The 21,850-nt window shown below is 41.9% G+C and overlaps 1 protein-coding gene across 2 annotated transcripts in view; it reads left to right on the forward strand.

The window, feature by feature from the left end:
• Nucleotides 1–21,850, forward strand: part of LOC110501901 (glypican-6) — a 153,284-nt gene that overhangs the window by 15,064 nt on the left and 116,370 nt on the right. For both annotated transcript variants that reach the window (XM_036959353.1, XM_036959354.1), the window contains exon 2: nt 14,707–14,865. In XM_036959353.1, the coding sequence (XP_036815248.1) occupies nt 14,707–14,865 (159 nt within the window). The remainder of the gene's footprint in view (nt 1–14,706; nt 14,866–21,850) is intronic.

Consider the following 21,850-nt stretch of genomic DNA (forward strand, 5'->3'; position numbering starts at 1 on the left):
GAATGCTGTTCATTGACTACAGCTCAGCGTTGAACACCATTGTGCCCTCCAAGCTCATCACTAAGCTAAGGACCCTGGGACTGAACACAGCCCTCTGCAACTGAATCATGGACTTCCTGACGGGCCACCCCCCCAGGTGGTGAGGGTAGGCAACAACACATCCGCCACGCTGACCCTCAAGACGTGAGCCCCACAGGGGTCCGTGCTTAGTCCCTTCTTGTACTCCCTTTTCACCCACGCAACTCCAACAAAATCATTAAGTTTGCTGACGACGCAACACTGACAACGATGAAAGCCTATAGGGAGGAGGTAAGAGACCTGTCCGTGTGGTGCCAGGACAATAACCTCTTCCTCAACATCAACAAGACAAATGAGCTGATTGTGGACTACAGGAAATGGAGGGCTGAGCACGCCCCCATCCACATTAAAGGGGCTGTTGTGGAACAGGTCGCCAGCTTCAAGTTCCTCTGTGTCCACATCATGTTGGTTCTGTCATGCTACACACACACCAACACAGTCGTAAAGAGGGCACGTCAGCGCCTCTTCCCACTCAGGAGGCTGAAAAGATTTGGCATGGGCCTCAAAAACTTCTGAGAACATCTTGACTGGCTCCATCACCACTTGGTATGGCAACTGCTTGGCATCCGACTGCAAGGCGGTACAGAGTGTTGTGTGTAAGGCCCAGTACATCACTGGGGCAAAGCTCCCTGCCATCCAGGAACTTTATACCAGGCGGTGTCAGAGGAAGGCCCGAAAAATGGTCAAAGACTCCAGCCACCCTAGTCATAGACTGTTCTCTCTACTCCCGCTCGGCAAGCAATACCAATGCACCAAGTCTGGAACCAACAGGACCCTGAATGACTTTTACCCCCAACCCATAAGACTGTTAAAGTTAGTTAGTCCTGGTAGCTATTTGTTAACTATTTAACTATCTGCACTAACTTTTTTGCACTAGCTTTTTTTGTCTCATCACATCCGCTGCTGCTACTGTTTATCTATCCTGTTGCCTCGTCACTCTTCCTAGTTATAAGTGCATTTGGAAAGTATTCAGTCTCCTTGTTACATTACAGCCTTATTCTAAAATGTATTAATATTTTTTTTTCCCTGATCAGTCTACATACAATACCCCATAATGACAAAGCACAAATTTTTGCAAATGTATTGAAAATACAAAATAAATGAACTATTACAACCTCGAGCCTCTTCTAGGGTATGATGCTGCAATCTTGGCACACCTGTATTTGAGGAGTTTCTCCCATTCTTCTCTGCAGATCCTCTCAAGCTCTGTCAGGTTGGATGGGGAGCGTCGCTTTACTGCTATTTTTAGATCTCGCCAGAGATGTTTGATCAGGTTCAAGTCTTGGCTCTGGCTGGGCTACTCAAGGACATTCAGAAACTTGTACCGAAGACACTCCTGTCTTGCCTGTGTGCTGAGGACCTGAGCGCTCTGGGGCAGGTTTTCATCAAGGATCTCTGTACTTCAGAGTGTTTTCCGTTCCCTCGATCCTGACTAGTCTCCAAGTCTCTGCCGCTGAAAAACATCCCCAACGCATGATGCTGCCACCACCATGCTTCACCGTGGGGAATGGTGCCTGGTTTCCTCCAGAAGTGACGCTTGGCATTCAGGCCAACGTGTTCAATCTTGGTTTCATCAGACCAGAGAATCTTGTTTATCATGGTCTGAGAGTCTTTAGGTGCCTTTTGGCAAACTGTAAGTGGTCTGTTATTTGCCTTTTACTGAGGAGGGGCTTCCGTTTGGCTACTTAACCGCAAAGGCCTGATTGGTGGAGTGCTGCAGAGATAGTTGTCCTTCTGGAAGGTAATCCCATCTCCACAGAGAAACTCTAGAGCTCTGTCAGAGTGACCATCGGGTTCTTGCTCACCTCCCTAACCAAGGCCCTTCTCCCCCAATTGCTCAGTTTGGCCCGGTGGACCAGCTCTAGGAAGAGTCTTGGTGGTTCCAAACTAATTCTATTTAAGAATGATGGAGAAAACTGTGTTATTCGGGACCTTCAATGCTGCAGAAATGTTTTGGTACTTCCCCAGTTCTCTGCCCTGACAGTCCTGTCTCTGAGCTCTCCAGACAATTGTATAGACAGGTGTGTGCTTATCCAAATCATGTCCAATCAATTGAATTTACCACAGGTGGACTCCCATCAAGTTGTAGAAACATCTAAAGGATGATCAGTGGAAACAAGATACACCTGAGCTCAATTTCGAGTCTCAAAGCAAAGGGTCTGTATTCTTATGTAAATAAGGTATATCTGTTTTTTATTTCAATACATTTGCAAACATTTCTAAAACCTGTTTTTGCTTTGTCATTATGGGGTATTGGGTTTAGCTTGATGAAGATGTTGTTTTATTTAATCCATTTTAGAATAAAGCTGTAATTTAACAAAATGTAGAATAAGTGAAGCGGTATGAATACTTTCTGAAGGCACTGTATCTCCATTACCTCTTACCCCTGCACGTTGACTCAATACTGGTACCCAGTGTATATAGCCAAGTTATCATTACTCATTGTGTATTTTTTATGACTTTTACTTTTTTATTAACTCTCTATTTTCTTTAGCTCTGTTCTGTTGGGAAGGGCCTTTCACTGTTAGTCTACAACCATTTTTATGAAGCATGTGAAGAATAAAATTTGATTTACACAGTGACTTGCCATGACTTGATTTAGCAGTATAATTTTCTGTCCTTTTTTAGCTGACTGTTTTTAAGAACATTGCACAAAGGTCTTCATGTAGATTACAGGATGATTTTCTAGACTAATATGTACGGGCGTCTGTGTTTCTGTCATGGCTGACCTGTGATCTTCTGAGCACTAAAATCATAGCACAGTTAGAATCAGAATCAATCCATGAGTAAATTCATGTGTAAGTGCCAGTAAGAAGCTTTCTTACTACCTGGTATTGAGTATGCAAAGTCAAGACGAGAAGACCTTTAGTGGTGGAGTGTGTGGAATATGAATGTCTTCCTGTATTAGGCCCCGGGAAAGGATTCATCAGCACAGATAATGGGAGGGGTGATCTGACTGACACTGCTTGATTACAGACACTGGAGTGACAGGAAGTATTGCAACTCATGAAGGCAGCTCATCTAGCTGTTGATGAAACACTGAATGTATGCATAGGCCCTTCTCCATTACTTCACCACTGCATTTGCACATTTACAGTCAGGGTTGGGGAGTAAGGGATTGCATGTAATCCGTTCATTTTTTGGGCATTTAACTCTGATTTAACTAGTATGTATGTTGTCAGGTTTCGACATGAGGAAATGAGTGAAGTCGCAAATTCCCCCAGATACTGCGACAATTAGCGAACTCACGGATACGAAGCCTCAGAAATAAAAGATCCAGTCAGTCACAGATTAGGAGTCACTTACTGTAACTGTAAACTGTTACCAGCTAAATATTGTAATCAGATTACAAATACTTTTGAGAAACTAGATTACTTCTAGGATTACTTTAAAATTCTGAAACAGTGTTTCTGAAAAAATACATTGACACCTTTCTGTATTCCCAATGACATTCACATCAAATCAAATGTTATTGGTCACATACACATGGTTAGCAGATGTTATTGGTCACATACACATGGTTAGCAGATGTTATTGGTCACATACACATGGTTAGCAGATGTTATTGGTCACATACACATGGTTAGCAGATGTTAATGGTCACATACACATGGTTAGCAGATGTTATTGGTCACATACACATGGTTAGCAGATGTTATTGGTCACATACACATGGTTAGGAGATGTTATTGGTCACATACACATGGTTAGCAGATGTTATTGGTCACATACACATGGTTAGCAGATGTTATTGGTCACATACACATGGTTAGCAGATGTTATTGGTCACATACACATGGTTAGCGGATGTTATTGGTCACATACACATGGTTAGCGGATGTTATTTGTCAAATACACATGGTTAGCGGATGTTATTGGTCACATACACATGGTTAGCAGATGTTATTGGTCACATACACATGGTTAGCAGATGTTATTGGTCACATACACATGGTTAGCAGATGTTATTGGTCACATACACATGGTTAGCAGATGCTATTGGTCACATACACATGGTTAGCAGATGCTATTGGTCACATACACATGGTTAGCAGATGTTATTGCGAGTGTAGCAAAATTGTGTTTTTCTAGTTCCGACAGTGCAGCAATATCTAACATATAATCTAACAATTCCACAACAACTACCTAATACACACAAATCTAAGTAAAGGAATGGAATAAGAATAAATACAATAAATATATGGATGAACAATGACAGAGCGGCATAGGCAAGATGCAATAGATGGTATAAAATACAGTATATACATATGAGATGAGTAATGCAAGATTTGTAAACATTATTAAAGTGATTAGTGATCAATTTATTAAAGTGGCCAATGATTTCAAGTCCGTATGTAGGCAGCAGCCTCTCTGTGTTAGTGATGGCTGTTTAACAGTCTGGTGGCCTTGAGATCGAAGCTGTTTTTCAGTCTCTCGGTCCCAGCTTTGATGCACCTGTACTGACCTCGCCTTCTGGAGGGTAGCGGGGTGAACAAGAAGTGGCTCGGGTGGTTGATGTCCTTCATGATCCTTTTGGCCTTCCTGTGACATCAGGTGCTGTAGGTGTCCTGGAGGGCTGGTAGTTTGCCCCCGGCGATGCTTTGTGTAGACCGCACCAGCCTCTGGAGAGCCTTGTGGTTGTGGGCGGTGCAGTTGCCGTACCAGGCGGTGATACAGCCCGACAGGATGTTCTCAATTTTGCATCTGTAAAAGTTTGAGGGTTTTGGTTGACAAACCAAATTTATTCAGCCTCCTGAGGTTGAAGAGGCACTGTTGCGCCTTCTTCACCCCACTGTCTGTGTGGATGGACCTTTTCAGTTTGTCTGTGATGTGTACCCTTAGGAACTTAACTTTCCACCTTCTTCACTGCTGTCCCGTTGATGTGGAAATGGGGGTGTGCCCTCTGCTGTTTCCTGAAGTCCACGATCATCTCCTTTGTTTTGTTGATGTTGAGTTAGAGGTTATTTTTCTGACACCACACTCCGAGTGCCTTCACCTCCTCCCTGTAAGCTGTCTCGTCGTTGTTGGTAATCAAACCTACTACTGTTGTCATCTGCAAACTTGATGATTGAGTTGGAGGCGTGCATGGCCACGCAGTCATGGGTGAACGGGGAGTACAGGAGAGGGCTGAGCACGCACCCTTGTGGGGCCTCAGTGTTGAGGATCAGTTGAGCAGAGGTGTTGTTTCCTACCTTCACCACCTGGGGGCCCATCAGGAAGTCCAGGACCCAATTGCACAGGGCGGGGTTGAGAACCAGGGCCTCAAGATAAACGATGAGCTTGGAGGGTACTATGGTGTTGAATGCTGAGCTATAGTCAATGAACAACATTCTTACATAGGTATTCCTCTTGTCCAGATGGGATAGGGCAGTGTGATGGCGATTGCATCGTCTGTGGACCTATTGGGGTGATAAGCAAATTCAAATGGGTCTAGGGTGACAGGTAGGGTGGAGGTTAGAGATTTAATTAGGGCCGATTTTAAAGTTTTCACAACAATCAGAAATCGGTATGTTAGGACACCTTTTATTTAACTAAGCAAGTCAGTTAATAACTTCTTATGGCTGGGGGCAGTATTGAGTAGCTTGGATGAGTAAACTGCCTGCTACTTATGCCCAGTTGCTAATATATGCATAGTATTAGTATATTTGGATAGAAACACTCTGAAGTTTCTAAAACTGTTTGAATGATGTCTTTGAGTATAACAAAACTCATATGGCAGGCAAAAACCTGAGAAATATCCAACCAGGAAGTGGGACATCTGAGGTTTGTAGTTTTTCAAAGCTTGGCTTACTGAATACACAGTGTCTATGGAGTTAAGTTGCACTTTCTACGGCTTCCACTAGATATCAACCGTCTTTAGAAACTTGAATGAGGACTCTACTATAAAGGAGGGGCTCATGAGGCTTGTTTGAGTCAGTGATCTGGCATAGTGCCTTGGTCTCATGACGCGCCCTCCCGACAGAGTTACCTCTCGTTCCAGTGCTTTTCTTCAGACATAGGAATTCTCCGGTTGGAACATTATTGTTGTTTTATGTTAAAAACATCCTAAAGATTGATTTCATACATCGTTTGACATGTTTCTAAAGGACTGTAATGGAACTTTTTGAGTTTTTGTCTGGACGAAGTGCCTGCTCCTCATGAAGATGGATTACTGGGCTGAACACGTTAACAACAAGTGGCTATTTCGACATAAGTAATGGACTTTATGGAACTTTATGGCACAAATCAGTAATTTATTGTCGAACTGGGATTCCTGGGAGTGCCTTCTGATGAAGATCATCAAAGGTAAGTGAATATTTATGGTGTTATTTCTAACGTCTGTTGACTCCAAATGGCGGATATTTCTCTGGCTGGATTGGGTTCTGAGCGCCGTTCTCAGATTATGCTTTTTCCGTCAAGTTTTTTTGACATCTGACACAGCAGTTGCATTAATGACCAAAGGCTCATTTCTGTGTGTTATTATGTTATAATTAAGTCTATTATTCGATTGAGCAGTCTGACTGTGCGATGGTAGGCAGCAGCAGGCTCATACGCATTCATTCAAACAGCACTTCTGTGCGTTTTGCCAGCAGCTCTTCGCTGTGCTTCAAGCATTGAGTCTGTTTATGACTTAAAGTCTATCAACTCCCGAGGTTAGGCTGCTGGTGTAACCAATGCGAAATGGCTAGCTAGTTAGCGGGGTGCGCGCTAATAGCGTTTCAATCGGTGACGTCAATTGTTCTGAGACTTTGAGTAGTTGTTCCCCTTGCTCTGCAAGGGCCGCGGCTTTTGTGGAGCGATGGGTAACGATGCTTCGAGGGTGGCTGTTGTCGCTGTGTTCCTGGTTCGAGCCCAGGTAGGGGCGAGGAGAGGGACGGAAGCTATACTGTTACACTGGCAATACTAAAGTGCCTGTAAGAACATCCAATAGTCAAAGGTATTTGAAATACGAATAGTATAGAGAGAAATAGTCCTATAAATTAACTACAACCTAAAACTTCTTACCTGGGAATATTGAAGACTCATGTTAAAAGGAACCACCAGCTTTCATATGTTCTCATGTTCTGAGCAAGTTACTTAAACTTTTGTTTTTTTACATGGCACTTTTACTTTCTTCTCCAACACTTTGTTTTTGCATTATTTAAACCAAATTGAACATGTTTCATTATTTATTTGAGGCTAAATTGATTTCATTGATGTATTATATTAAGTTCAAATAAGTGTTCATTCAGTATTGTTGTAATTGTCATTATACAAATAAATAAATAAATCGGACGATTAATCGGTATCAGCTTTTTTGGGCCTCCAATAATCGGTATCGGCGCTGAAAAATCATAATCGGTCAACCTCTAATGCATATAGTATTTTCCGGTAGTGCTCAAAGCATTCCATTCCGTGAGAGCAGCATTTCTTCTTCCCCTCGAAGCAATGAGCCCAATCGGCCCTCCATGAAAACAAAATCATAAACTACAGAGAGGCTAATAAATCCTTGGTTTTGCGGTCATGATCAGGTAAAAAAAAATTGTCTTATCTATATTTCCGTATTTCGAAGTCCTATTCTTGAAGATGTAGAGGGTATTAAATTAATAGGAATGACTGGAAATCTGTCAGACTTGTTTTTAATGTAAAGATATAGCTTAATCATATTATCTATATTGAAGTAGAAGGCAAAGGGTTAGAAGAAGCCTACATATAACCCATAACGTAAAGTAAATTGCAACATCCATGAATTTGTCCTGCAATAGATGTCATTCAATTGGTAATATTCATCTGTCTTATTCTGAAGGGAAAGTAATGTAAAATAACTAGATTACGTTACTGAGTGTGGGTAATGCACTAGTAACTGATTACATTTAGAAAGTAACTTCCTAACCCTGTTTACAGTGTGCCAATGAGAAATCTGTATGCCCCCCCCCACTCACCTTTTAGTTTGTGCCTTTTGAAGAAACATGTAAGTTTAGCCTATTCCCCAGACATGAACATTATTGTTCAGGATCTGACTCACTCTCACCAGTATGCTAATCACTGCAATGACATTCAATATATATATATATATTTTTTTGTTTTATTCACTTACATGACAATGTGAGGACAAGCAGATGCTTGCATGCATGTGTGAAATGTGCTGTGTCTGGGGAAAGCAGGAAGCAGTGGAGCCCTGTTCTGCACCCTGACAGCTCTGATAACCAACTGAGTGGACAGGGATTGGGCTAGTGCTGATGTGAGGTTGCATTGGGACACATCTCTTGATTTCACCATCACAGCCCTCTTAATATTAGATGACTGCCAGAGAAACACTTTGATGCCAGGATATTAGCAGGAAATAATGTCCCCCTCAGCCATCAGAGCCCAGGTTCACTCCGGTCACATTCAGTCATCAGAGCCCAGGTTCACTCAGGATACATTCAGCCATCAGAGCCCAGGTTCACTCTGGATCACATTCAGCCATCAAAGCCCAGGTTCACTCCGGTCACATTCAGCCATCAGAGCCCAGGTTCACTCATGATCACATTCAGCCATCAGAGCCCAGGTTCACTCATGATCACATTCAGCCATCAGAGCCCAGGTTCACTCAGGATCACATTCAGCCATCAGAGCCCAGGTTCACTCACGATTACATTCATCCAACAGTATTCTGCACTATAGTCAGACATGCGGTGAGAGTAGTTTGCAATCTGTACAGCAATACTAAAAAAAATATATTCCTTTCACCAGAAAGGAATATAATAAATGTGTTTATCATACTGCTGGCATATTCTGTGTTCCTCTAAAGATAGGCCTTAAAAAAAATAAAGGCTATTCAAAGAGTATGCCGTCTGTACCACTCTTTCTTCTCTGGCTAATGGGGAATTTATTGTATTCCATTGTGTACCAACGGAAACATATCTTTGTGTCCACGGTGCTGTTTCAACCTTGGCCATGTAGCACATGCAGAGGGCACCTTGTTTGAGTGGAGAGGTCCCTTGAAAGCTCCTTATGGGATGTAGACTCCTTTTAAGTGCTGTTTTTCTCTGTTGAGACTGCGGGAACCCACTGCTGGGTCTACTTGAGGACCTCTTTGTGTGTGACACGTCGCTGATGGAGAGCTGCACTCAGACCTTTGACCAATGGGACCACCCTGACTCCCATCAACCTTTGGCCCATTAAAGTGTTCACTAGAGTGTTCACACTGGATGTCAAATGTTTCCTTTTATAGACCGTCAGTGACCTACCTAAAGCTGAGTTTTCTTTTGACCTGTGAAGTAAACAAAAGCAGTGTTTATGGTGCAGTCATAAGCTGTGGGGAAAAAAATAAAAATAAAAAATAGCTCTGAACAAACTGTGCGTGGGTTCAAACCTCATGCCGTCACATAATGCAGGTTGGCATTTACTTGGATGACTCACGTACTGGAGGCAGCTCTGCATGGTAGTCACTAGCTGGCACAGCCACAAAGTCATAAAATCTGATTTTAGACCTAACCTGAACTCTGTTAGGTTCTGAACAAACAGAGTAAAAACTCAAACGGACGATTAGGAAAATCTCAAACCAAGTTTATTCACCCACTGGGTCATACAGCTGCAAATATACATATACTATATGTGCTTCTGTAAACATGTCTATGTATACCCTCCGACTAGGTGACGTCCACTCCTTGCACATCTAGACAGCCAATGCATCTCTGTTGCTAGTCAGGAACTTAATTGGTTCCTCTCACTGGTGTAGTCATGGCCCTGCCTCACGCTAGAAACATTTTTCGGGTGGTGGATGTGTGTGGGATACCACTGTTCCTTCTCACTTCATCAGACCTGACCTCGGGAAAAATTCCTCACTTCTCCCTAATCCACGACTGTCCTACCTTATCAGTGACTGAAACCTGACTTTTGCCCTTTGCCTCTCTCCTTAGGAGCCATGAGATTTTACAATAACATGTTTTGACAGAATGTAAACTTCCTGCACTCCCCTTTGTCTCACTCTGTAACTTAGTTGTTATCCACCCTCCATTGACCCCAACACATACATTCCTTATATATGTAAAGTAATCAATAAGTTCTAGTGTGGTGACATGAGTAAGTATATTTCAAGCTAGAATCCAACAGATAATCCGGGTGGCCATTTGATTAGTTGTTCAGCAGTTTTATGGCTTGGGGGTAGAAGCTGCTAAGGAGCCTTTTGGACCGAGACTTGGTGCTCCGGTACCGCTTGTCATGCAGTAGCAGAGAAACCAGTCTATAACTGTCTTTCACAATTTTTCGTGCCTTCCTCTGACACCCCCGAGTATATTGGTCCTGGATGTCAGGAAGCTTGGACCCAGTGATGTACTGGGCCGTACGCACTACCCTCTGTAGCGCCTTACAGCAGATGCCGAGCAGTTGCCATACCAGGCGGTGATGAGGATGCTCACGATGGTGCAGCTGTCAAACTTTTTGAGGATCTGTGGACCGATGCCAAATCTTTTCAGTCTCCTGAGGGGGAATAGGCTTTGTCGTGCCCTCTTCACAAATGTCTTGGTGTGTTTGGACCATGATAGTTTGCTGGTGATATGGACACCATGGAACATAACTCTCGACCCGCTCCACTTCAGTCCCGTCGTTGTTAATGGGGGCCTGTTCCGGCACACCTTTTCCTGTAGTCCACGATCTGCTCCTTTGTCTTGCTCACCTCACATTGAGAGAGAGGTTGTTGTCCTGGCACCACACTGCCTGGTCTCTGACCTCCTCCCTATAGGCTGTCTCATCGTTGTCGGTGATCAGGCTTATCACTGTTGTGTCGTCAGCAAACTTAATGATGGTGTTGGAGTCGTGCTTGGCCATGCATTCTTGGGTGAACAGCAAGTACAGGAAGGGACTAAGCACGCATCCCTGAGGGGCCCCAGTGTTGAGGATCAGCGTGGCAGACGTGTTGTTGCCTACCCTTTCCACCTGGGGGTGGCCCGTCAGGAAGTCCCGTATCCAGTTGCAGAGGGAGGTGTTTAGTATCAGAGTCCTTAGCTTAGTGATGAGCTGTGCGAGCACTATGGTGTTGAACGCTGAGCTGTAGTCAATGAACAGCATTCTCACATAGGTGTTCCTTTTGTCCAGGTGGGAAAGGGCAGTGTGGAATGCGATTGAGATTGTGCTGGATATAATGAAAATTAGATTTAAAAGTGGTGGAATTGCCCCAAAGTATTTTTTTTCCTTTATCAATGTTTACGCTGACTTTGCCACTGCCCATCTAGTAGAAATAGCTCAGCTCCACCTCCAGGACGAGATTTACCCAATAAACGTCAACCTACTCACATAATCTCCTCACATAACCACCTTCTTTATGGCTGAGGTCAAATCAGCTCCTACCAGAGGAAGCTGAACTGATTCACAAAGTTTGGTTAACCTGCATTTTTCTGACTAAATAACATCTCAATTCTATTTGGGCAGTGAGAGGGCGAGGCAAATTCTGAAATTAGCGCATTTTCAGAGGGCTGACTGGGGTACTTGCTTGGTTGCTTTTAGGTTTTTAACAAAAAAAATTACACAACACACTCAACATTTTTTATGTCAAGAATCATTGGTTCGTCATCACGTGATTTTAGAATATTTCTCCACATTTGGTCTTCAAAGTGATGTTGCAGTTGTCATAGTGTGACATGCAGAGGAAAAGCTGAATCAGCGTTGTCCATGGAACATAGAATGGGGATGTAGATCATTAACTTGTAATTCAGTTCAGCTTTTCATGCATGTCATCAATAGTAATGTGATTTTCATCTGAATGGCAATAACCCTGTTCTCTCTACAGGCTACACACAGAATACTTATTGGCAATATTAACATTTACGTTATGAAAAATAGTAGAAAATAGAAGCCAGAAAGACATGGAATGTGTTGATTAATACATTATGATCTAAGGACATTGGACAAGTTGTAAATATCATTAGACAATCACCTATTGTCCCATACAAGTGTAAATCCTATAGCCAATGTCATATCAGTTCTCATGATTCCTTCATTTACTGTAAATATTTTTGGGAAAAACCACCAGGAATGTTTCTGAACGCTCTCCTAGTATGATAAACATGACGATAAACAACACAGAAATACCATGATAAACAACCCAGAAACATGATTATAGACAACACAGAAACATGATGATAAACAGCACAGAAACATAGTGATAAACAGCACAGAAACATAGTGATAAACAACACAGAAACATGGTGATAAACAACACAGAAACATGATGATAAACAACACATAAACATGATGATAAACAACCCAGAAACATGAAGAAAAACAACACAGAAACATGAAGAAAAACAACACAGAAACATGATGATAAACAACACAGAAACATGATGATAAACAACACAGAAACATGATGATAAACAACACAGAAACATGATGATAAACAACACAGAAACATGATGATAAACAACCCAGAAACATGATGATAGACAACACAGAAACATGATGATAAACAACATAGAAACATGATGATGAACAACACAGAAACATGATGATAAACAACACAAACATGATGATAAACAACACAGAAACATGATGATAAACAACACAGAAACATGATGATAAACAACACAGAAACATGATGATAAACAACACAGAAACATGATGATAAACAACCCAGAAACATGATAAACAACACAGAAATATGATGATAAACAACACAGAAACATGGTGATAAACAACACAGAAACATGATGATAAACAACACAGAAACATGATGATAAACAACACAGAAACATGGTGATAACCAGCAGAGAAACGTGGTGATAACCAGCAGAGAAACGTGGTGATAACTAGCAGAGAAACATGGTGATAACCAGCTGAGAAACATGATGATAACCAGCAGAGAAACATGATGATAACCAGCTGAGAAACGTGATGATAACCAGCAGAGAAACATGGTGATAACCAGCAGAGAAACACATGTCTTTGTCCTCAAGTGATAAATTAATCCTGGCATGAATTTCATCTCTGGGCTGCTGGCAATTTTAATTTAATTTGTTTGTGCTCTACCAACATAGGGAGCTGGCTGAAAGTTGTGAGAACGGAATGATTGCATGGGAGTGAGAGAGATAGGAAGCCGTGTCTGCCACTGTCTCATCCAACCAGACCTAAGATTACTGTTATATACTATTTCTGGTTATGTTTTCAAGGCCTTTACTTTGTTACACTAGCTAGTGCTGATAAATGCTGCACGTATTAATGCTGCCTTGGATTGAGGTGTGCTGTAGCATGATTTAATGGCTGGCTTCACAGTCACGCACCATGGCTAATTCACATAGAGGGATCGAATCCCCGAGCTGACAAGCTAAAAATCTGTCGTTCTGCCCCTGAGCAAGGCAGTTAACCCACTGTTCCCCAGGCGCCGACGACGTGGAGGTCGATTTAAGGCAGCCCTCCGCATCTCTCTGATTCAGAGGGGTTGGGTTAAATGTGGAAGACACATTTCCGTTGAATGCATTCAGTTGTACAACTGACTAGGTATCTCCCATTCTCCTTTCCCATCAGGCACAACAGACTTTGTTCTGCAGGAGAATGTCCTACAGTACATTTCACAGGCACCCCCTCATCCCTTTTAATACATGAATACATTTAACATGAAGAGTCAATAGAAACACTGAAACAGAAACACAGAAACACTGTAAAGCAGTAATCATAGACTAGATTCAGCTGCGGGATAATTTTTTCTTGAGCGGATGGTCAGGGGGCAGGAACATAATTACAAATAATTTAAATAATTCAAATCCAAAACATAATCACTTCAAACATAGCTTGCGTTTGTATACAATCACATACATAACTATTTTATACGCGGTAATACTTTGGCACAGATTTCCAAAATGAAAATCAATTGGAGCTGATTTATTTTATGCCCCCCATGTTTATTTATTATTTGCTCAGAGAAGTTGGGGGCCATATAAAATCACCCGCGGGCCAAATTCTGCCTACGGGCCAACAGTTGGGGAACCGTAACCCTGCACTAGAGGAATCAACACCTCTAGATGTTAAATCGTTGTATTTTATTCACTCTCATAGCGCTTCGTTACAGGCCCTCAAAATATAATGTAATTCTCTTACCGGTAAACCTGAAATTATCTGGCAGTTCAGCCTCTTTAATTAAATTCAGTAATGGTTGCATGCAGAGACTGGTTCAAATTGAGAACACAGTGTAATAAAAAGCTGTTATTAGAATTGATCCAGTCATTTTAAGCAGCTAACCCCTGGCCTGTGGAGATACTGTGGATTTAGGCTCCCTCTCCTTTGTGTTAAAGACATTGACAACACTTTATTATCATGTTTTGAGTAGCACAGCTTGACAAATATGACTCTTTTATAATGAAATAATGAAAAGTGACTGCACATTGACAGTGAACGAGAAGTGCACGGCGTTGTTAGAGCATCAACAATACTTCAGATGTCTAAAGATGAGGATTTTTAAAACGTATTTCTATTTTTAATCAGTGATCTCAATCTATAGAGAAATCACTGATATTACTCTATTACAAAAAAAAATAGTAAAATCAGCATCCCATTTGTCAGAGAAGAGCCGTAGTTTATTAATCAACCCTCCTTGTGTTAGTTGAATATGATTTATAAATGTGTTTGTAGTTTTGGTCTGCTGTTTTATAACATGATAGATCTGTGTGACTGAATAGCATCTCTGTGTTTTTCCAGGCGACCATCTTCGTGTATGTCCTCAAGGGAGCACCTGTTGCACCTCTGAAATGGAGGACAAGTTTGGCCAACGGAGCAAGCTGGAGTTGGAGAACCTGGTCGATGAAACTAGTCATGAATTACGAAGCACCTTTGTCTCCAGACATAAAAAGTTTGACGGTAAGACACGTTTCTGGTGTTGTTTCTAAAAACTCTGCTTTTGTTTATCCGCAATACTCTCTTCTCAATTGTTGCACACCTACGTATTCTTTCGTTTTGAGCCACCTATAGGAGGCGGCTGAGGGGAGAACGGCTCACAGTAATGGCTGGAACGGAGCGAATGGATTGGCATCAAACACCTGGAACCATGGAAAACATGAAAACTATGTGTTTGTTGTATTTGATACAAGTCCACTCATACCCCTCCAGCCATTAACAAGAGCCTGTCCTCCCCAATGAAGGCGCCACCAACCTCCTGTTCTCTATACACAGCTACTTGAGGATCCCTGAACAAAGTTTGTTCTGTTGACTTCTATTTCAGTTTTGCTTACTGTTGTGTTTGCAATTTAGTTGACTTGCTCAGAAGGGCATTTGAATTATAAATCATCATGAAGACTGTGAGTACCTCCTTTGGGTTAGACAAGCATGGCCTCTTGCACCACATATTGACAGCTGGAACCAGTAGCGTAGAGCATCCTCCTCCTCTAATACATCTCCTATAACCGGTCTGCTGCGGCAGAATGTAGGATCCTGACTTCCACAGCGACTCTTCTGACAACCTCTACTGACCGCCCTCGGCTCAGAGACCGGAGATTCTCTTTGCGGAGATATATTTGTTTTTACGCCTCGGCCTTGACTTTCACACACACTTCCTGCTGATCGTCCTCTTCCCAGTGAGTCCCTGCTTGTTATGGTTTAATGAGCAATAACACAAATCTCTCCAATGGCACCCTCAGCAGTATGGGCAGCAGCTGCTCATCAGGACTATGGAGATAGAGGAGATGGGGGTAAATCATGTCAATTATGGGATGTCATCCCACAGCCATCCATCCTCCTGTCACATCTCAGTCAGCGGCTTTTTATAAAATATAATTTTATTATGTGATTTATGTTAGAGAAACTCTGTGGAGAAAGTGTCTGTGCTGGCTCTCCCTGCTCCAGATGGGGCTTCTTTTAACCTTATTTGGTTCAACCAAAACCATATTGTGCTTCTGTTTTGGGTTGGATATGTTTCAGTTGGCTCACTGTTAACACAGGGAATTCAGGGAGTTTGTAAACGTTAAGCCAAGCAGTGGCCTTGATTCAACAGTGCTCTCTCCAGTGTGAGGAGCTAAGGGCTTTCACAGATTAGTCCACAGTGTCAGTGCAATGCTTCTCAATAACAATGAGCTCTCTCTCTCTCTCAATAACAATGATCTCTCTCTCTCTCGCTCTCTCCCTTTCTCCCTCTCTCCCTCTCTCCCTCTCTCCCTCTCTCCCTCTCTCCCTCTCTCCCTCTCTCTCTCTCTCCACTTCAATCTCCCCACTTTCTGCACAACTAAGCCAAACGCTTTATGATTAAATAGTATTACACTTTTGACTGTTAACACTTGTTAGAAAAAATACATTCATCTAATGTCTAGGGCAAACACTGCTTTGATGTTTATTGTGTGGGATGTGAAAAATGAGCTAAAGCTCTTGAGTAAGTGCCTCAAATCGGAGAGCAGTGCTGAAAAAGCATATATTGAATACAGGCCCCGCAATTATTCAATGGAGAGTAGTGCATGTTAAATGCTGCAGTCATCTGCACCTGAGAGTTAAAGCAGAGTCATTTTTCATGCAATACGATGCAATAGGAGTATCACTACACCTCTCTAGTAACAGCATTAGGGCCACTACTGATTGTTGGAATATATTAGCAAAATAGTATAGGTTAATATTTATAATGATTCCGTTTCTTAAGGATCTGCGTTCCGTCAATAGAACAGTTGTAAAATCATGCAGCGCGTTATATCAAGATCGCAGATTTTAGAGTAACAACAAGTGTCGGTACATATAAGTGTCTTAAGCTTAAAAGCCTAAATTCCTGTTAATATAACTGCACTGTCCAATTTACAGTAGCTATTACTGCGAAAAAAATGCCATGCCGTTGTTTGAGGAGAGCTCCTAACAACAAAACACTTTTTTTCAACGCGATAGGTTTGATAAATTCACCTCTGAAGGTGAAATGTGTACTTAAATCAGAGCAAGATTTCAGAATGTATCACCCAAAGGGTCCCAGAGATAACATGAAGTATCTTTTTATTAGATAAAATAATTTTTCACATCCTAAAAAGGTCCATATAGCACGATTGATTTTGTATTTCCACTCGTTCAATTTGCAAAGAAAGGAATCTGTGAAAATCTAACCCTAAATCTTGTTTCAACCAGTCAAATCACATTCGTATGTATTCCTCAGAGATCCTAGAAGGTAACAAGACTTAACTATTTCATTAGGGGTGTAGTATATCCTATAGAACACCATATTTGGTCAGAGAGCGACGCCTTCATGGCACGCCGATGACGCGTGCGGCCATCACTTGCAACAACTGTATCTTTGTCAAATAAGCACCAATCGGGGTCAAACAAAGCTAGCTAGATAGCCAATGAGCTGTGCTTTACGGAAGTATCCGTAAACCATATATGTCATAAAATGTACCTTCTAACCTTGTACGACAGCATGCCTTTTCATTTTGGACAAAAATTATGAGGATATTCAGAGTTATGAAGTTATGAAAACTGGTTGTTTTGCAAATGTTGAGCTTATAATATGGCTACTACCACTTGGAAAGATAAATCAAAGTTTAAGTATACAGATTTGGCGATATTCTTGCAGAAAAATGGAATATGAATGCGAATGTCTTCTTCACAATTTGCCCTAATGTACCTGGGGACTTCACACTAAAAGTCTTGTTGTTCACTAATTTTTCAAGTTATCCATCTGAAACTTTGCACATACACTGCTGCCATCTTGTGGACATTATCGGAATTACAACCAGAGTGATGGCTATAGCTATGACCTTTCTCTTGCATTTCAAAGATGGTGGTAGAAAAAGACTGGCTGTTTTTTTTTCTTAATATTTTCTTCTACCAGATCTATTGTGTTATATTCTCCTACATTCAATTCACATTTCCACAAACTTCAAAGTGTTTCCTTTTAAATGGTACCAAGAATATGCATATCCTTGCTTCAGGGCCTGAGCTACAGGCAGTTAGATTTGGGTATGTAATTTAGGCGAAAATTGAAAATACGATGCAATACGATTGAAAATGCAATACGGTGCAGTAGGAGTATTACTACACATCTCCAGTAACAGCATTAGGGCCACTACTGATTGTTGGAATACACTAGCAAAATAGTATAGGCTAATATTTATAATGATTCCACAAAAGACGATGAATATGTTTTATTACCAACTCGTTACAAGTTTACTGTTGCTACTGTTGTCAACTGACCTTTATTTGGCAAGGTGACCCAAAAAGTTAAGAGTAAGCAAATGTTTAAATTTATGGCTATATATTTAGCTATGAATAATTTAGTCCAAATTATGCATTTCCTTCTGCTTCTGTTTTCCCAAGTTTATTGTAAAATGCTTATGCTGTTGATATTGTTCTTCCACTGTCATCTCATACTTTATTATAATACACCAAGTTCAATGCCTCTCCATGTGAGATGTCCTCATTAAACCTGCTCTCACCGTAGTAAACTACAACCTAAGTTCTTTGAAAATCTCACGATGACTCCAGTCACCCCGGTCATAGACTATTCTCTCTGCTACCGCACGGCAGGCGGTACCGGAGAGGCCAAGTCCAGGTCTAAGAGGATTCTAAACAGCTTCTACCCCCATGCTATAAGACTGCTGAACAATTAATCAAATGGCCACAGGACTATTTACATTGACCCCCCCCCCCCCCCCCCCCCCCCCCCCCGCACCGCCCCCTCCATTTGTTTTTACACTGCTCCTCCTCGCTGTTTATTATCTATGCATAGCCACTTTACCCCTACCTACATGTACTAATTACCTCGACTAACCTGTATGCCTGCACATTGACTCGGTACCGGTACCCCCTGTATATAGACTCATTATTGGTATTTTATTGTGTTATTTATTATTTATTGTTTATTTGGTAAATATTTTATTAACTCTTCTTGAACTGCGCTGTTGGTTAAGGGTTTGTAAGTAAGAATTTCACAGTAAGGTCTACACTTGTTGTATTCGGCGCATGTGACAAATAAAGTTTGATTTGATTTGAAAACACAACTGCATGAATCTCTGTATTTTGAGCCCAATAGCCCTCTATTTAGAAGACCAGAGTTTACCTTCACTCAAGACAACTGTCACTTTTTTTTAGTTTTCACACATTTTATAAACCAAACATAATTGCAACTTCAGACAACTCTTTGAGTGTTTTCGGATTTCAGCCCAATTCCCAGCAGCAAGTGTCATGATTCACCATGCCCACTCCTTTTAAACTGTTCCTCATCGTATCTGGGGCTATTGAATTACAGCCTATAACTCTCAAATGATCGGATAGTTGCACAGAAACTCAATGTCAGAACGTCAGTGTGTTCTTTTTTTCCAGGAAAACAAAAATCTTTAGCACATGTGCCGTTCCTGGAAGCAAGCGTGCATCAATAAACAAGTGTATATTTTGATCGGCCTCTGTTAGGGAGAAGAGAGGAGGGCTCCAAGGATGAAGATGGGGGAAGTAAATGGGGTTTGTCCAGCAGCACTTACGTCCATGACTCCAGGCACCCACGTTTCTCTAGGGGCCTCCTGCCACTCTCCATAATTTAATCAGTGTCAGGATGGATGCTGTGTGCAGGTTTCTGCTGGCTGCGAGCTTTACAGGAGACACGGAGTCTGGAGAGGGTCTCTGCTGACTGGCAACACAGGAAACATGAGACATTCCTGTTTGGACTCTGATTTAATTTATGTGTTGGTTATCTATACATTCAATCACATTGGAGAAATGTTCAAGCCTGGAGAATTTCTGGAGTCGTTTTGGCAAGGTCAGCCGTCACCGCCCTGGACACCAAGGTATATTAGGAACAGCTCTGGGTTTTACCAGCTAGTGTTAGGAGGATGGAATCAGAGACCAACTATTGTACAGTATGTGATGAAAAAGTCAACACCAGGGAAATGAGTCTGGTTAAACGGCTCACCATTTGTTTGAAGTGAAACAATGTTTTGTAATTTTTTTTTACTGTCACTATTTCTATTAAAAAAAGAAGTGTATCTTTAACTGATTTGATTTATTTGAATGGTGGGAACAGAGTTTAACCAGGCTACAATTATTGTGTCCACATGGTCACATGCACACAATAAGACAATTATTGTGGATAGTCAGATTAATATAATAGTTTGATTTAAACGTTTAATTGCTTCGGAAAATAACGATTTCCCTAAAAATCCTGTTAACATGGACACATCTGAAATCAGGCAACCTGATCGCGCTCTGATAAATGCTGAAAATCACCAATCAAAATAAAGGTTCTACCACAGCGATCATGTTATTTTTGGGAAGCATATTTGATTCTGATTTCAGACATATAAGTTTATATGTGAACTACTTCTGAGACGCATACGTTCAGTTGTTCCGAACTCACTTCACTCGCGCTAAAGAAGGAGGCTCTCGGCTGGCGCTAGCTCTAAAGAGGGAGGCTCTCGGCTGGTGCTAGCTCTAAAGAGGGAGGCTCTCGGCTGGTGCTAGCTCTAAAGAGGGAGGCTCTCGGCTGGTGCTAGCTCTAAAGAGGGAGGCTCTCGGCTGGTGCTAGCTCTAAAGAGGGAGGCTCTCGGCTGCTGCTAGCTCTAAAGAGGGAGGCTCTCGGCTGGTGCTAGCTCTAAAGAGGGAGGCTCTCGGCTGGTGCTAGCTCTAAAGAGGGAGGCTCTCGGCTGGTGCTAGCTCTAAAGAGGGAGGCTCTCGGCTGGCGCTAGCTCTAAAGAGGGAGGCTCTCGGCTGGCGCTAGCTCTAAAGAGGGAGGCTCTCGGCTGGCGATAGCTCTAAAGCGGGAGGCTCTCGGCTGGCGATAGCTCTAAAGAGGGAGGCTCTCGGCTGGCGCTAGCTCGGCGTATGACGGGTGAAAGTAGAATGAATTTCTTCCGGGTACAGGACCTCCTATATTGTTATGGGCTTAATCGTAGAATTACATACACACTGAGTATACAAAACATTAAGGACACCTTCTCTTTTCATGACATAGACTGACCAAGTGAATCCAGGTGAAAGCTATGATCCCTTATTGATGTCTCTTGTTAAATCCAAGCTCTTGAGACATGGATTGTGTACGTGTGCCATTCAGTGTGAATGGGCAATACAAACGATTTAAGTGCCTTTGAACAGGGTATGCCGGGCGCACCAGTTTGTTTCAAGAACTACAACACTGCTAGGTTTTTCACACACAACAGTTACCCGTGTGTAACAAGAATGGTCCACCACCCAAAGGACATCCAGCCAGGATGAAACTCAATATTAGAAAGTTACTCATTTTTGATATACTCAGTGTAGAATCCCTATTCATTTAATAGGATCTCTGGGGCCTCGTCCTAAAGATTTGTCATTTCACTTTTTAATTGTATGACCTTTTTATTGTGGAATAAAAACAACCAGCCATGATGATGTTTGCATCTGATTTGTCAAATAATCACTTCAAATCACTTCTGCCTTGGCCAAAAAATGTCTGTGTTTTCGCGGAACCACATTGCATTTTGGAGCGTAGAATACACCACCTGTTTTCAAGTCCATTCGCAAATGTATCACGTCTCTGACATGACGTAATGATAAATAGTGGCGTAATAGCCTACAGTTTTCTTGATGATAAAAACGTTTGTAATAGGCTCATGTTTTACCAGTGCGGCGGCGCACCACCACCACTGTTTATTTTGCTTCCGGACCGGATTACTTTCACCCCTGGTGTGCGCTTACTTCCATTTTGACCTTACTCCAATATTAAGTGAAGCAGAGTAAGGTGTTTACATTACTATTGGATAATCTGCCCACTGTCAGTGTAATATCAAATTATTAGTGTGCATGTGAACGTACTCATTGAGTCGGAGGACACTGAACAAGTAAGCCTCACCACTGTGCAGCGCTCGCTGTCTCATTTAAATGATATTTACCATGAATTTAACACCTGTTTGTGGAG

Source organism: Oncorhynchus mykiss, chromosome 22, assembly GCF_013265735.2.
Source record: "Oncorhynchus mykiss isolate Arlee chromosome 22, USDA_OmykA_1.1, whole genome shotgun sequence".
Classification (NCBI taxonomy): Eukaryota; Metazoa; Chordata; class Actinopteri; order Salmoniformes; family Salmonidae; genus Oncorhynchus; species Oncorhynchus mykiss.